Source organism: Falco cherrug, chromosome W (assembly GCF_023634085.1).
Source record: "Falco cherrug isolate bFalChe1 chromosome W, bFalChe1.pri, whole genome shotgun sequence".
In the NCBI taxonomy this organism is placed as follows: Eukaryota; Metazoa; Chordata; class Aves; order Falconiformes; family Falconidae; genus Falco; species Falco cherrug.
In genome coordinates this window covers 18,410,108-18,427,781 of record NC_073719.1, presented here as the reverse complement: position 1 = coordinate 18,427,781, position 17,674 = coordinate 18,410,108, and the positions used below count along the sequence as shown (strand labels likewise).

The 17,674-nt window shown below is 46.7% G+C and overlaps 1 protein-coding gene across 1 annotated transcript; it reads right to left on the bottom strand.

Annotated features, from left to right (window-relative positions):
- Positions 1–464: 464 nt before the first annotated feature.
- On the bottom strand, positions 465–1,418 carry LOC129734571 (olfactory receptor 14C36-like). Its single transcript, XM_055698180.1, has one exon. The coding sequence runs from the start codon at positions 1,401–1,403 to the stop codon at positions 465–467; it is 939 nt and encodes a 312-aa protein (XP_055554155.1). The 5' UTR covers positions 1,404–1,418.
- Positions 1,419–17,674: the final 16,256 nt, after the last annotated feature.

Genomic DNA, 17,674 nt, shown 5'->3' with positions numbered 1-17,674 from the left:
CCAGCACCGTCACAGAGTGCCCGTTGCCTGCCCCTGCCTGCGCTCACAGGACTGCCACGCAGCACGGCGGTGACCAAGCTGCCAGAGCACTCAGGCCTTACACCAAGGCATGGGGTCAGAAGGAGAGTGTGGAAGTGGAAGGAGGACAGCACTGGAGAGCCAAGGGCTGGTGTTCCCTGGTACTGCTGCCATGCCAGGAACCTTTTCCCCTCCGTCTGTGGACACAGGAACAGTCCCTGCAGCTCCAGAAAGGCCTTGGAAGGAAGAATCCCAGCAAAAATAAAGTTGCCTAATGGCCCTTTGGCTTTGTTAGATGAAGAGAGAGCAGGGCACCTTCAGAAAAGAAAATCGCAGAAGGAATTAGAATGGGGATGACAACTTTATCAGAACAGAAATACCACAAGTAACTACAAAAAATTCAGAAGACAGTCAGGGTCTGTGATGAACTACATTATAAATGCTATTCATAATTTTATTCCTTCAGAACATCCAGTTATCAGTTTGCACATTGCACCCTTCAGCTCCTGGTTCCTCATGCTGTAGATGAGGGGGTTCAGTGCTGGAGGCACCACCGAGTACAGAACTGACACCACCAGGTCCAGGGATGGGGAGGAGATGGAGGGGGGCTTCAGGTGGGCAAACATGGCAGTGCTGAGAAAGAGGGAGACCACGGCCAGGTGAGGGAGGCACGTGGAAAAGGCTTTGTGCCGTCCCTGCTCGGAGGGGATTCTCAGCACAGCCCTGAAGATCTGCACGTAGGACAGAATAATGAAAACAAAACATCCACAGGCTAAACAGGAACTAATCACAATAAGCCCCACTTCCCTGAGGTAGGTGTGTGAGCAGGAGAGCTTGAGGATCTGTGGGATTTCACAGAAGACCTGTCCCAGGGCATTGCCGTGGCAGAGCGGCAGTGAAAAAGTATTTGCTGTCTGTAGGAGGGAGTTGAGAAACCCACTGGCCCAGGCAGCTGCTGCCATGTGGACACAAGCTCTGCTGCCCAGCAGGGTCCCGTAGTGCAGGGGCTGGCAGATGGCCACGTAGCAGTCATAGGCCATGACGGTGAGGAGAGAACACTCTGCTGAAAGGAAAAAGACAATCAGGAAGAGCTGTGCAGCACATCCTGAGTAGGAGATGTCCCTGGTGTCCCAGAGGGAGTTGGCCATGGCTTTGGGGAGAGTGGTGGAGATGGAGCCCAGGTCGAGGAGGGAGAGGTTGAGGAGGAAGAAGTACATGGGGGTGTGCAGGTGGTGGTCACATACTACAGCAGTGATGATGAGTCCGTTGGCCATGAGGGAGGCCAGGTAGATGCCCAGGGAGAGCCAGAAGTGCAAGAGCTGCAGCTCCCGCGTGTCTGCCAATGCCAGGAGGAGGAACTGGGTGATGGAGCTGCTGTTGGACATCTGCTGCCTCCGGGCATATGGTCCTGTCACAGGAGAAAAAGACAGCGATAATTTAGGGGAGACTTCTGCAAGCAAAATCAAAGCCATTTCCCACAGACCATCCCCCCGTCACACACAGACATCCCTCTCTTTTCTCGGAGACCTTCCTGCAGCTGTGTGGCTGCAGCCCTGCTTGGTGCTGGCCGTGTGGGTGATGAAGAGCAGGGCATCTGCCCACGGGCTCTTGACCAGCCAGCCCCACTCTGCAGCAGTGGGTGGGGGCAGGGACCAGTCCTGGTGTTTAACTTTGTCCTCTGAAACCAGTGCCAAGGCAGAAGGGCTGGTCAGCGTCTGCAGCGCCAAAGCTAAGGAACGGGAAGGGTGAAGGCATTGTAAGAGAGCTTTAGTTTTTTTCACAGCTCCCCCCCATCTCTCCTGTTGCCTATTCTCGGATGTCAGAAAAGCAGAGCATTTTTGCTGCCCTCCGGTGGAACAGAGTGAGGTCTGTGAGGCAAGAGGATTGCTGTGGGTGAGTGCCCAGTGAGGGGAGGTGGTCTGTCCTTCTGGTTCCCAGTTTCTGTGGGCTTGCACCTTCCTGAGATGAATGGTGGCCACACTCCCATGTTACCCTAAAATACCACAAGGCGCTGCTGAGAACGGTCTGACCCACCACAGACCAGTAAAGGTTGTACACTTTCATCAGAACTCAGCATCCCACCCACAGCAAAGGATACACAGCTCATTTCACCCACCCCAGCAGTGTTTTCTCCATCACAGAAACTCTACGCATCTACGTGGGGCTTTCAGATCGCTAATGGGTGCGAGGGGACAGGTTTCCATTCTGGAGGGCAACGCACTGCTTGGAAGGGAACTTCAAGGAGGTAGCCAAGTGCCCTAACAAGAGCATCAGGTTCAGGGAGAACCAGCCCATTGCCCAGCCCCACATAGGGCATTGCCCACAGCCCCACGGGTGAGAGGAAAGCTGGGACACTTGTTCCCATGGACACACCTGCAGGAGAGGACCCACAAGGTCAGAGTGTGACTCTGCAGCTGAAACACCCATCCCCAGAGAGCCTGACAGCAAGAGCTAGAGAATAAAACTAACCCAAAACGGCAGAGAAAGAAGTAAAATTGCACTGATGGTCGAGGTAAGAGTGTCCAGGGCGAGCGAGCCAGCCACTGAGGGCAGCGTTGCCCTTGCCCAGCTCTGCTCGCCACCTCCCACACACCAACACTGCCGGGCAGCTGCTCTCAGCCCCTGTGCTCTGCAGAGGGACCGGGGCACGTGGCTGCAGAGCTGCACCGCGGCTCTGCTGGAGCTCTGGCTGCAGAGGGGGTGGCTCACGCCTCGGGACCCCCAGCCCTGAGGGCAGAGGCTTTGCTGGGGGGAGAGCAGGCCAGGGGGATGCCTCAGAGAAAGGGGTCTGCACTGCACATGGTCAGAGAGAGCTTTCTGATTCTCCCTTCAACAACAATTCTGTCTGAAGTTTCCTATCAGTCCCCTGGGCTCCTGGCATCCTTGCTTACCTGTGCAGTGATCACCAAGGAGACGGATTCCCCCAGAAGAGACAGGCTCTGTGATCCACAGGTTTCCTCAGGTCATTTCAAGCAGACATTGTTCATGCCTCACCCTGACTGTATGACCCGTCACTCTGTCCTGGCTCGGGCTGGCATGGAGTGCATTTTCTTCACAGCAGCCCTTCTGGTGCTGTGCTTTGCATCTCTTCCTAAGGCAGCGCTGACCACGCACCAGTGTTTTGGCCACCGCTGCAGAGTAATCACCAAGGCTTCTGTTTCTCACACTCTGCCTGCGCTACAAGGAGACTGGGGGGACGCAAGGAACTGGGGCAGCTGACCCCCAGTGACCACAGGGATATTGCATATCCCAGGACGTTGTGCTCATCAATAACAGCTCAGGGAAAGGAGGATGAAAAGAGGACGTTTGTGGTCATGGCATTTGTCTTCCCGTGTCACTGATAGATGTGCTGAAGAGCAGCTTTTCTGGGGATGGCTGAACCCCTGCTGCCCATGGCAAGGAGTGAGCGAATTGCTCATGTTGCTCTCCTCGCACACAAAGCTTTTGCTTCTCCTATTGAACTGTTATTTTCCTGACCTGTTAGTTTTCCTCTGATCCTCTCCCCCATCACGCTGGGCATGTAAGGGGTCAGTGAGCAACAGATGCTGGGCATTTGGGTGCTGGCCAGTGTCAAACCACAACTAATTCCTCCCTCAGTGCCACCCTGGCTGCTCTCCTCTTTGATCCACACTCAAGCTCTCACCCAACCTCATTGCCTGTCCAATACAAGAGCTCCATGTATCTGAGCTGCCCTGACCTCACACAGAGCGTCCCCCTCCCCTCATCTTTCCTGTAGGTCTCCCCTACAGACCTTGTGTCTCCATCCACCACCAAAGGCGTGGGAGCTGCCCTGCCCCTCCTCAGCGCTTACGGCACTGATGTCACAGCTCTGTGGTGGCACAGGGGGCTCCTGCTGCCCGCGCCCCAGGCGGTGGGCTCTGGGGCCCATGTGGGCTGCAGCACCTCAGGGGTGGCACCAGGGCCAAGGGCAGGCTTGTCACAGGGACACCGGTACCCAGGGATGGGAGCCCTTGTGTGGGAGGGGTTTGCTGCCCAGCAGAGGATGCTGGAGCGGGTGGCAGGGGGCAGCAGAAGGATGAAGGACGTTCCCACCACGAGAGCAAGGGCTGCAGTCCCCGAGGCCAGAGGGCAACAGGCCTGGGCTGCGCAGCCCTGGCAGGAGAGGGCTTTGCTCTCCCAGGTGACTCTGTAGCACCCTGCGGCCTGTGCCAGAGCTGAAGCTCATCTCCAGGATGGGCAAGATGCTGCTGCTGGTGCTGAGCGAGCCCCTGGGGGAGGCCAGCCTGTGATCCAGCCCTCCTGGGGCTATCCTGCTGGTGGCAGGCCGGCCAGAGAGCAGCTCTGCAGAGAAGGACCTTTGGGTGCCAGAGGACAAGCAGCTGAGCAGGAGCCATTGATGCACCCTCATGGCAAAGATCAACAGCCCCCTGGGCTGCATTAGAGAAAGCATCGCTGGCCGATGGGGGGAGGTGACCTTTCACCTCCTCTCAGCACTGCTGAGGCCACATCTGGAGTGCCGTGTCCAGGGCTGGGCTTCCCAGAGCAAGGGAGTTGTTGACCTACTAAAGTCCTGCAAAAGGCCACCAAGCTTCTTGAAGGGACTGGAACATGTCTCCCAGGAAGACAGGGTGAGAGATCTACAAATGATCACTCTGGAGAAGAAAAGCCTCTGAGAGTCTTATTAATGTATGCAGCATTCCATGTGAGCCAAGGTAACGCTTTTTGAACTGAGGATGTTCAACCACTGCAGGTAGTTGCCAAGAGTGGTTATGCAACGTCCACCCCTTGACATATTCCAAACCTACCGAGCCAAGGCCTTGTACAACCGGCTTGAGCTGGCTGCACGTTTTAAACTAATTGGTTCTTGAAGCTAAGCCTTGCATACTAGGCAATCCCTGATTGGTGGTTAACTACCAGCAATTAACCGCAAGGTGTTACCTTTCCTTGGCGCCATCCTTGGCACCATCCGTCTCCCGCTTCCCTGTGCTCTGCAAACATGCCCCATCATGTTAATTGTTGTCTAGACAAGCTCGAGCACATTCCCCTCAGCTAACTGATTGCCGCGCATGGTCCTAGTTTGCAGCCCGCTCCTGCATCTCCCCCTTCCTGTTGCACAAAAGAACCCCTGAAACCGAGCAAAAACAAGGCACAAGTAATAGAACAAATAAAAAACCAACTAAGACACATTATCAATGTCAAAATAACCCACTGTCTTTGTTCCGTACAGTTTTACAATTTCCCCTTTTTGTTTTTGAACAGCTAGTACCAGGTTTGCCATGTTCTGCAGGGCCCTTGCAAACATGACAGCAACCAAGGCAATAGCAAACAAACAATACTGCCAACTGAGTGAATGGATGCCAAAAAAAGGCTGACATTTTCTCAGATTTTGATAACATGTTGCTGCAATGGGGCGCCTAAAATGCACGCAGCACATACCATCAAAATCCTCACAGCCATGTCCTTGAACCAACACCAAAAAGCAGTGGCAATTTTGACTCACATTCTGAACTGCCTACCAAACAAGGTGATTTAACTCTTTAATGCTTTCCCTGCTGTTACTCTGGATAAGAGAAGAACCGCTGCGACACGTTCCCATCATAGCCTCCTACTACATTAGCATCTACAGAAAGACAATTATCGACAAAGTGTAAACAATATCAGCTTCTTTTGGATTAACATTATACATAGGTGGAAGGGCACACCAAACAAGAACTGGTTCAGTCAAAAAGTTCGAAACATCGCATGCCTTCTCTGAACATACCTCTGGGGTCATTCCCTTCATTCCCTCTCTTTTTTATGCAAAGAGAAACACTTTTACCATAACAGAGAAGCCCCTATTTACATCTGAGCCCGGACACAAACCGCAGCTGTATGCGCCACCAGGCTCAGGGCAGGAATCATTCATGCAGTTACATAGCTGTATATCTCTACAAGTGTGCAGACACCTATTAAACACTAGATAACCATGTTTATCTTTCCTAGTCTCCTTCACAATACCCAGCTGTTCTCTCATCTCTTGTTAGGTCAAATATTCTCCAGTTTCCTCTCCTACATCTCTCTTCAGACATTCTCTATCCTCCTCTTTTTTGCTTGTTAATTGCGACAAGGCAAAGGCTGTGTGTAGCTGGGTGACCATGACCTGATTTATGTTACAATCAACTAAACACTGAATACAGGAAAAAAAGGTATGTGAGATGTAAGGCAAACATCAATAAGGTGGTTAAAGATATTTATAATAAATCCTGTAATACTTTTGAGTCATGGCCCAAAGTTTTCCAGCCGTGAGAAGAGACCAAAGGCCTCCCGCCCCTGGCTCTGTTGCAGATCTTTGTTTTAAGGCTTGTAAGTTTTGTATACTTTTGTAAATTAATTCACAGTGGTCACTCAGATTCACATAACACATCCTATCAAAGTCTTCACACTTGTGTCCCTGTGCTAATAATAAAAATCAATAGCAACTCGGTTCTGTAGCAACATATGATGGACAGAATCAACATCTGTTAATAAGCCAGGAAAAAAATAGTATTTGTGGTATTACTTTTTTTAGCAAGCTAGCAGCCTAATTTACTAAGCAAGTTAAAAGCGTGTACTATTCTTACAGAAGAGATTAGAGAAGCAAAAATGTGTTATGCTGCATTCCAGAACTCAGCCTGAGAATTACAGTCCGCTGTGAGTTCTGCGTTACAATCATTTGACACATGTTGGGGTTGCGATTGTGAAAGTTGCCCGTTTACAATTTTCATTGACGTTATCACAGCTAGTTGTTTTAAAAGCAACCCTTGAGCTTCCTGATGTTCGACTTGTTGCAAAATATTCTGAAGCCGATCAATCAAGTTAGTATTAAAGTTAGTGACTCTCTAGGACCCTGCAAGACTGTGGCAAGACTCCCGCACCCTGACTGCCTTAATAGCCATTCCTTCATTTGCAAACAGTTGTCCCTGGGATACCTTGCCTGAGTCACAGAATCCGCACAGTTAATTGCTCCAGCCAACTGCTCATAGTTAACAGCAATTCCCCGATTAAGGTTTTCAGTCAAGGCCACTACAGGTAGCTCACAAAAATCAGATAACCACATCATATACTCTATCAGTTAGTACCATACAAAGCAGTAACTTCCAATCATGCAGTGTGAGTGTATAAGGCTCTGCCATCACTTCAAGAAGGGACATAGCAAATGTATTATGAATCCTCCCTTCCCGCACTGCTTTGCTTAACTCTGTAACAGCCTCGTATTGCACAGGCTGCCACTCTGCAGGTTGATTTGTCTGACAAAATACTGAAGATGCCCTAGCCACTCCCAAAACCCATCACTTAAGTGTTTCCCACTTGCATTCCTGCCACCAATGCCTCAGACCCCCTTTCACCCTCCTCCAAAATACAATCAATGCATCAGGAGAGACAAGGGGGTGGTGGAAAGGTCTAGCTCCTTTTCCAGATCTATAGGACCTGGATCAAAAGGTTTATCAGTGTCAATAAAATCATTGTCCGAGTTGTCCTGTTCCCGTGCTTGGTCCTGTGTTGTGAGGGTCGCTGCAGTCAGTGACAGAAGCTTTGGGGGCAGAGGAGGTGTGGACAGAATCGCCATCGCTGACGGTGTCTTGAGAAGAGCCGCGCTGTCGGTGGAATTTACAGCCTCCTCTGGTTTAGCACCGCTAGTAGAATTAGTCCACCCTTGGCAAAGAGTAGTCAGAATTTGCCACCAAGATGTTAAATGCATTCCCGACACGGAGCTCCCCTCCACGGCAGCATCATACAATTGGCTGCTGTCTGTACACACTTTCATTCTTTCCAAGTCTCTAAAGTTTCTTGGCTGCTCACCTGTCTCGATGCATACAGGTGTTATCCTCGGGGTTTAGGTTGTCCGCCTGGTCCAGACAGCAAGACGATCGTTCAGCCAAGCCGTCTCCTCCGGAACACAGCCCTCTTCCACGAGCTGGCTTTTTTATCGACCAGTTCCGTCCTTATTCTTCCAAGGCTTGGGAACACCACCATAGGGGTCACCATTTGGGGAGACTGAGGCATGGGCTCCCGGATCTGACTAGAAGACCCTTTATGAGTCCATATACATCCCTCACAGGGGAAGACACTTGATTCCCATGTTTCCCACAGCTCATCTCTCACTTCCAGAGGGACTTCATTTGCCGGTTCCTGCTACCTTTCAGCAGCTCATTCAACGTTCTGTGGGACTTGCAGCCTGCCGCTCAGCCTGGCGGTTCATAAACCCATCATGTCGGGGTCACCAGTTTGCTGCAATGGATAGACGGGACGCTGTTTGATGCTAGCAAATGCCGACTTATTGTGCAGAAGCACGAGTTTATATATGTTATCAGAGGTCGCGTGCTTTAAACAGATTGGTTCCTCATGACGCGCGGAAAACGGACTCCACAATCCGTAAGATTGTAAAGTAGGTATGTTTAATCAGCGCTGGGCAGCACGGGGGTAGTCCCGCCAAAAATCGTGCGTGCCTGGCGCGAAAACTTGCGCGATTTTATAAGGCAACTCATTACATATTCATAACTATGTCATAATACGCCTATACATATGCATTACCTATCCCCGCTTTGTATTAAAATTAGCTCTGCGAGTCATTTCCATATTTTTCTCTCAACTGAGTTTGCGCAGTGTCCCCTGGTGGTGGTCGTCAGGGGTCCTGAGGATGAAGGCAGGTGAGTCTTCCTCGTGACCGCTAGTTGCCCCCACACCTGGCGCAGGCTCAGTAACGTCCTGCTCTTTGTCCAAACCGCAGAACCGGCTTTGGCTTGTTCTTGCAAGGCTGTAATCTTTCTTTGGACTTATATGGTCATAAAGCTGGACTTATATGGTCATGAAGCCCTTTACTCCCGTACACCTTGTCACAGCACCCAAGCAAACCCTGTAAGATTTGGCAAACAGCTAAACAGACTATCATAGTCATTAAACTTTACAACTTTACCCTAAACAGCTAAGCAGACTATTACAATCGTTAAATCTTACAACTTTACCCTAAACAGCTAAGCAGACTATCATAATGGTTAAACTTTACAACTTTACCCTAAACAGCTAAGCAGACTATCATAATCATTAAACTTTACAACTTTTACCCTAAACAGCTAAGCAGACTATTACAATCGTTAAATTTTACAACTTTACCCTAAACAGCTAAGCAAACTATCATAATCGTTAAACTCTACCCTATCTCTTACCCCCCCCCTCTCTCTCAGTCCCCCCTTTTCAAAGAAATTAGTAAATTCTTTTACTCAGACTCGAAGTATTGATTAGATTCTAATTTTTGTCACAGTTGATTTCTCTTCCATTCGCTATAGGAATTTCCAGTTCCCTTAAAACACCAAAATCCACAATGGACAGCTATACTAATAATTAAAAATAGAAAGACAATTACAATGATCATTACAAATAATTGTTTTAACCATGTTAGATTGGGCAACCAGGATGTCAATTTCTCCCATAATTCAAAAAAACTCCAAGAAGTGTTGTCTTGTGTCACTTTATGTAGAATATTTACTTGTTTCCTAATTTCTTGGAGGTCCTCGGTGATTCGCCCGCTCTGATCGGCATACATGCAACAATCTATATTGATCACAGTGCATACCCCCCCTTGGGAGGCTAATAGCAAATCTAAAGCCATACGATTCTGTGATACTATTTTCGTAAGTCAGTAACTTCCTCCTGGAGTGCCAGGAGGGCATCAACTGTCCTATTTTCCACTGTTTCTATTACAGCTGAGATGTTTATTATTGCCTTTTCCAACTCACTAACCCCTAAAAACGGAATGAACCATCGCGCAAAACTGTGGAAACTCGTTGGTCTGTTTATGAGGGGGTTATTTACAACGTTTCGTTTTTTTCTTATGGGGGGTCGCGTTAACCTGTCAATGATAGTAATATTGGGGACCAGACCTCCCAGAGTGCATGCTCCTCGCCGTCCTATGGGCAAGACTTTATGAGCCGTTGTGCCACACAACCAATACCACCCTGTCCCTTGTGGGGTCAGGAGACCGGTATAGTTTAATTTCAAAAATCCCAAATCTCTACCTGTCATATTTAATGTACGACTTCTGTTACAATTTAGGTGTTCTCCCATAAACAGCCCTTTCCCCGAACTTACTAGGCAGTTATCCCCTAATATGCTGGTCTCTTCAACAGTTATTTTTAGTCCCCGTCCCCACTTAACCTGAGGGTCTGTGCTCCAGATTGTATTTCCCCAAAAGGAGCCATCTTGGCGGTTCATTAGGGAAACTGGCAGTGGGATGCCTATTAACGGTATCTCATAACCAGCATGCCTTGGTATTTGGGTACAGATCCAACAATCTGTTTTATTTAAAATTGTGGTGATGTTTTGAATCGCCTGTATATACCAGTTCTCTCACCAGGCCGCTGTGTCTATCACCTGTAAAATTATCAGAATCATGTTAAATTTAACCCACATCCTATCTTTTTAGCTTGAGCTTTAATGGCCCTTGAATTTCTCACGTCCAAAGCTTTTGTGGCGACTTCTTCACACGGGTATGATGAATCCAGGCATTCTGTTCTTTAATTTTGATTGCTGTGAAGGAGGTGAGGAGTACTTGGTATGGTCCTTCCCACTGTGGTTTCAAGGTTTTTTCTGCAAGAGACTTTACATATACATAATCTCCAGGTTGAATATCATGTACAGGCCCATCCAGACCCCTTCCTCGGGTCCCAATTACATGTTTTCCAATTTTATTGAGCTGTTTGCTCAATGCCACCATATAGGAGGTCATAATTTCGTCCCCAATTTGCATTGATGTCCCCTTTTGTATTCCATAGGGGCGTCCATACAGAATTTCAAAAGGGCTCAGTCCTTCTCTCACCCTTGGTCTTGTCCGTATACGCAAAAGGGCTAAAGGGAGAGACTGAGGCCATGGCAAGTTTGCTTCTTGTCCCAGTTTTACAATTTGCTGTTTGATTAAGTGGTTCATTTTCTCCACTTGGCCACTCGACTGAGGGCGATATGGGGTGTGAAGTTGCCAATCTATACCTAAATGGTGGCTGGTTTGTTGCACTAATTTTGAAACAAAGTGTGGTCCTCTGTCAGAGGATACGGTTGCTGGAACCCCAAAGCGAGGTATTATTTCTTGTATTAGTATTTTAGTTACCTCCCGAGCCTTGGCAGTTCTGGTTGGGAACGCTTCTGGCCAACCTGAAAAGGTATCAGTTAATACCAGCAAATATCGGTACCCCCCTTTTCTTGGAAGTTCCGTGAAATCAACCTGCCATTGTTGTCCAGGCCCATTACCCTTTCCAGTCTGGCCCATTTCTAGTTTGGGAGTATTCTTTGGATTAGTTTGGAGGCAAAGGTCACACTGTTGAGTCACTTGTCTCACTGTGGTATATAAATTTCTAGCCACAATATCTTTTATCAGATGCTTATACAGAGCCTCCATTCCCCAATGTCTCTTCCTATGTTCTTCCCGTATTAAATGCCACAGTAAATATGAGGGAACAATTAATTTTCCCTGTGGGGTATAAGCCCATCCCTCTTCATTATATGACCCTTCTAAGTCTGAAATAAGTTTCTGATCTTCCCTAGTGTGAGAAACTATGGACTAGGGTATTGTTTATTAAGATTTATGTTAAGCCCAATGTAAAGGTCAGACAGCAAAAGATATAAACAGCCACCAGATACCGCTTGTGCAAGATAAGATAACCACCAGATGTCCAGGAACCGACAGAAACAGGACAAACTACCCCATATAAGGACATATGAGTGAGGGGTCAACTATGGGACAAAGGAGGAAGACTTCTTACTTCGGCCTCAACGACCACCAGAAGGCAGAAAACGACCCCCTAACAACAACTGAAGCATGCGCAGGGTACCTCCACTACCTCATGAACACGGGAGTAAAGATGTATAAAAAGGGACTGTTTGAACTGCTCAGGACGGCAGTTGGCGGAGCGCAGACTCCCCTGCCGTCCAGCGCTGTCTTTGCTCGTATTCTACTTGCTATAATTAATAAAATTTTAATTGGATTATGATCCGTTGTGGTCTCAATTTATAACAATTCTGGTGCCGTGACTCGGATAAGGAACGGTGGGCTTTGGTCCTCCGGGGAGGCGCCCCGCGACATTTCGCGGCCCCGCGACCAACAGCTTACTCCAACCTTACCGACGAACCTAAATTCTAGAATAATGAGCAAAGGAGAAACCGGTAAAATCCCATAGAAATTCTGTGCACGGGAGTCCGGACGAAGACGCAGGACGCGTAAGTATATTGCGAATTTGTTCGCGGGTTTGCCGTTCGGGCGGGATTGGGTTTCCTGGAATATAACGAGTGAGAGGTTCGATATACTGAACCAAGCGAGTGCGGACTCTTAAGTACTGCGTTTCCCATCTCCCGCGAGGGACTGGGCCAGGAACAAGGGGAGCGAGTGAGTGTATGTTTGTGGATATTCCAGAAGATGGGGGCGAAGGGCAGCAAGCCTTCGACTCCCATGGGAAGGGTACCCACTGTACCTAAGAATACCCCTCTGGCATATATCTTAGACAATTGGAGATATTTCCCTGGAACTCTAGGGAAAGATAAGCAGAAGATGATAGAACATTGTACTAAGATATGGGGAGGGAAGAAAATTTCTAAAAATGTCTTTTGGCCAGTCTATGGGTCAGAAGAAGATTGGGTAAGACAGCAATTAAACCTCTGGGTTAATAATAAAAAACCCCTTAACCTGGAGGAGAGTCAATACGCGGAAGTGTGGCTAGAAAGACCGGGAGCTAGACTTTACCCACTGAATGAAATAAAAACTAAACAAAAGAAAAAGCAGGAAGAGTTGGACGAAACCCTTCTAACCCCCCCTCCTTACATACCTCCTCCTGCTCCTGCAGAGGTCCCCAGAGCGCCCACTCCCCCACCAGAGTCGGAACAAGGGTCTCCCCCTCTTCCTAGACGCGTAACTAGAAGTCAGAAAGGGGCAGCTCAGATGTACCCCCTAAGGGAAATACCCATGGGGGGACCTCAACCTGTGATCGGATATATTTCCGTACCCCTAAACTCGGCTGACCTACGAGATTTTAAAAGAACCGAGATGGGAAACTTAATTGAGGACCCACTCGGAGTGGCAGAAAGATTAAATCAATTTTTGGGACCAAACCTATATACTTGGGATGAGATGCAATCTATCCTTGGTCAATTATTTACTACCGAGGAAAGAGATATGATTAGATGAGCAGGAATGAGACTGTGGGATGCTCAGCATGCCCAGGGACCCCAAGCAGATATTAAATGGCCACTCCAAAGACCTAATTGGGATAATCAGGATCCAGTGCATAGAACTCATATGCAGGACCTGAGAACTATAGTAATTCAGGGGATTAGGGAAGCAGTACCCCGTGGCCAGAATATCAATAAAGCATTTAATGAAATGCAAAAGAAAGATGAAAGCCCTACTGAGTGGCTGGAACGACTGAGGAAAGCCCTTCAGCTGTACTCTGGGGTAAATCCAGACGACCCTTTAGGGCAAGCGCTCCTCAAAACTCAGTTTGTGGCAAAATCATGGGAAGATATCAGAAAGAAGATTGAAAAGTTAGAAGACTGGCAGAATAGAGGGTTGGATGAATTATTGAGGGAAGCTCAGAAAGTCTACGTAAGGCGGGAAGAAGAGAGCAGCAAGCGACAAGTAAAAATGATGGTAGCAGCGGTCAGAGAGGATCGCAAAGAGCGAACTGGTGAACACAGAACTGCTGGAACGAAACAAGGGAACGTAGTAGTAAAGAAGGAACAGAGATGTTGTTTTTACTGTGGAAAAGGGGACATATAAAACAGAATTGCAGAGAAAGGATCAGGGATGAGGAAATATTGAAAACGGAATAGGAGAGTCAGGGGCTCTATATCTTAGGGGACCGGAGTCATCATGAGCCCTTGATAAAATTAAAAATAGGTCCCCATAAACAAGAGTTCACCTTTTTAGTAGACACTGGGGCTGAGAAATCAACTATTAAGCAAATACCTGAGGGATGTAAAGTTTCCCCTGAAAAAGTACAAGTAATTGGGGCAAAAGGAGAACCCTTTAAAGTAAGCAAAATCAAAAATGTGGTATTCGAAACTGAAAATAAATTTGGAATGGGTGAACTCTTGCTCGTCCCTGAAGCAGAATTTAATCTGTTAGGACGAGATTTAATTGTTGAATTGCAATTAGAAATTAAAGTGAAAAATCAAGAGCTAACAGTGTCTGCTTATCCTTTGACCGTGGATGATCAAAAACAAATTAACCCCGATGTCTGGTACTCTCCGGACACAATTAGTAGACTGGAAATCCCACCGATTAAAATCCAAATTTCCGAACCCCACATACCTGTGAGGGTAAGGCAATATCCCATATCCCTAGAAGGACGGAGGGGATTAAAACCAGAAATGGATCGATTGTTAGCACAAGGAATCTTAGAGCCTTGTATGTCACCCTTTAACACCCCCATTCTGCCTGTGAAGAAACCAAATGGGAAATATCGCCTCGTACATGATTTAAGGGAAATAAACAAAAGAACTATCACCCGGTTCCCTGTAGTAGCAAATCCATACACACTGCTAAGCAAGCTAGGACCCCATAACTCCTGGTATAGTGTGGCTGATTTAAAGGATGCCTTTTGGGCCTGCCCACTGGCAGAAGAATGCCGTGATTATTTTGCCTTTGAATTGGAAGACATAGAGACAGGCCGTAGACAGCAATTGAGATGGACCGTGCTCCCCCAAGGGTTCACTGAGTCCCCTAATCTGTTTGGACAGGCCCTGGAAGAGCTCTTAAAAGAATACCAAGTACAAACGGGAAACGTGCTGTTACAGTATGTTGATGATCTGCTCATAGCAGGGAATAATAAGGAGGATGTAAGGAAAGAAAGCATTTGACTCCTAAACTTTCTTGCACAAAAGGGACTATGGGTATCACAAGAAAAGTTACAATTTGTGGAGGAAAAAGTGAAATACTTGGGGCATTATTTGTTTAACGGCGAGAAGATATTGGATCCAGAGCGCATTAAAGGAATTCTGGAATTACCTATGCCTGTCACTAAGAGGCAAATTCGGCAGGCATTAGGGCTATTTGGGTATTGTAGGCAATGGATAGAGAACTACAGCTTTAAAGTTAAATTCTTATATGAACAACTGTCTAAAGACAAAATGCCCATGTGGACCCCTCAGGATCAAGAGCAGTTTGCCAGTCTCAAAAGGGAGCTAAGCCAAGCACCGGTTTTAAGCCTCCCAGATTTAAAGCGGCCGTTCCATTTATTTGTTAACATATATGAAGGAACGGCATTCGGAGTATTAACTCAGGAATGGGCCGGACGAAAGAAACCGGTGGCATACCTATCAAAGCTGTTGGACCCTGTGAGCAGGGGTTGGCCGAGTTGTTTACAAATCATTGTTGCTGCTGCCTTATTACTTGAGGAAACGAATCGCATTACCTTTAATGGAGAAGTTGTCTTATATGCGCCTCATAATATCAGGGGAGTGTTACAACAAAAAGCAGAAAAATGGCTTACAGATAGCCGATTATTAAAGTATGAGGGAATACTTATAGAATCCCCTAAACTATCTTTGAAAACTATTGGAGCAGTTAACCCCGCTGAATTTTTGTACCCAGGAGAAGGTAATGAACTATTGCACAATTGTTTTCAAACAATTGAACAGCAGACACGCCATTAGGCCAGACTTAGAAGAAGAAGAACTACAATGTGGAGAAGTATTATTTATAGATGGGTCATCACGAATAGTGGAAGGTAAACGATTGTCCGGATATGCCATCGTTAAGTTGGAAAAAGGAGAATTTAAGACAATAGAATCAGGCCCCCTGAGTGCCAGCTGGTCGGCTCAAGCCTGTGAGCTGTATGCATTGTGGAAAGCATTAGTGTCACTGAAGGGAAAGGATGGAACTATATATACAGACTCACGCTATGCGTTCGGAGTAGTGCACACTTTTGGGAAAATATGGGAAGAAAGAGGATTCGTTCACTCACAGGGAAAAGAACTGATACACCCGGAATTAATTCGGCGAGTTCTGGAGGCATCAAAAATGCCGAATAAAATAGCAGTTGTACATATAAAGGGACACCAGCGAGGTACAAGTTACCAAGTTAGGGGAAATAATGCAGCTGATACAGAAGCAAAACGAGTGGCAGGCAATTATAGTACGATTTTAACTATACAACAAATACCTGTTAGTAAAAATTTGAGTTTTGAGTCTGCAGAAAAGGAAAAACTAGAACAAATGGGAGCTAAGGAACAGGCTGGTAAGTACATATTGCCAGATGGGAGAGAAGTTTTGCCGAAGGGCATAGCACTTGAAATATTTTCAAAAATACATAGTAAAACACACTGGGGAACCCAGGCGTTAGTTGATCATTTCAATCAACAGTTTGCCTGTATAGGCGTATATAACATAGCAAAGACAGTCACGGCAGCCTGCGAGACCTGTCAAAAGGTTAATCGAAACAACATGAGACAAAAGCCTCTTGGAGGACGTTCCCCAGCATACAGACCTTTCTCACACATACAAGTGGATTTTACTGAACTACCCAGGGTAGGGCGTTACAAATATTTATTAGTAATGGTGGATCATTTAACACATTATGTTGAGGCTTTTCCTACCTCCAAGGCAACTGCTAACCAAGTTACTAAAGTGTAACTTGAAGACATTATACCTCGATATGGAGTACCTGAAGTAATCGACTCGGACAGAGGAACACACTTTGTGTCAAAAATTGTTAGAGATCTAACAGAAAGCTTGGGTATTAAGTGGGAATACCATACGCCATGGCATCCACAAAGTTGGGGAAAAGTTGAAAGGATGAATGGAGAAATCAAAACTATTTTGACTAAATTAATGATAGAAACCAAATTATCATGGATTAAGTGCCTACCCATGGCACTATTAATTCTCAGAACCAGACCCCGAGCAGATGTAGGAATATCAGCGTTTGAAATGGTGTATGGAATGTCCTATAGAATTGAAAGTCCACAAACAAATGTTTTAATTCAAGACCGTGTGATTAATGAATATGTTTCACAATTAGCAGAACATCGTAACAAGCTTTGGGAACATGGACTGATTGTACAACGACCACCGTTGGACTTAAAAATTCATAATCTTAAACCTGGGGACTGGGTATTGGTTAAAACGTGGAAAGAAGAAACCCTAAAACCCAATTGGGAGGGACCTTATCTTGTTCTGCTTACAACGGAAACAGCTGTCCGGACTGCTGAGCGTGGATGGACTCATGCCAGTCGCATTAAAGGCCCAGTGACGAGACCCCACTGGAAAGTAATCAGTACTCCAGGTGACACCAAGATAACCCTGAAAAGATAACGTAATGATAGAGACTTTATTTGATTATTTTGCCGCATTACCTTTTGGTATAAAGTGTGTATTGTTGTTTATATTTGCTATAATTATTTCTTTTTTTATCTATTATATATGGAAGCGTACAAAGTGTGTTGAAGGAAATTGCTAAACTTATGCAACCACACAATATCAAGTATAGAAGATATGCTGATGTAAATAATATATGCACTCTAGATATATGAATTAGATGTAATAATTTGAACTGCAATTGTTATCCATTTGCTTGTTTCAGGTGTAAGGTATGCCAGAATAAATGGTGGACACACTGTGAATGTGGATACCCTCCAATAGGAGTTTGCACAGAGTGTTGGAAAATCCAAAGAACTCTTACTGAGTGGAAATTAAAAC

Coding starts and splice junctions, on each gene's coding strand:
- LOC129734571 (XM_055698180.1), bottom strand. CDS start 1,403: ATGTCCAACAGCAGCTCCATCACCCAGTTCCTCCTCCTGGCATTGGCA.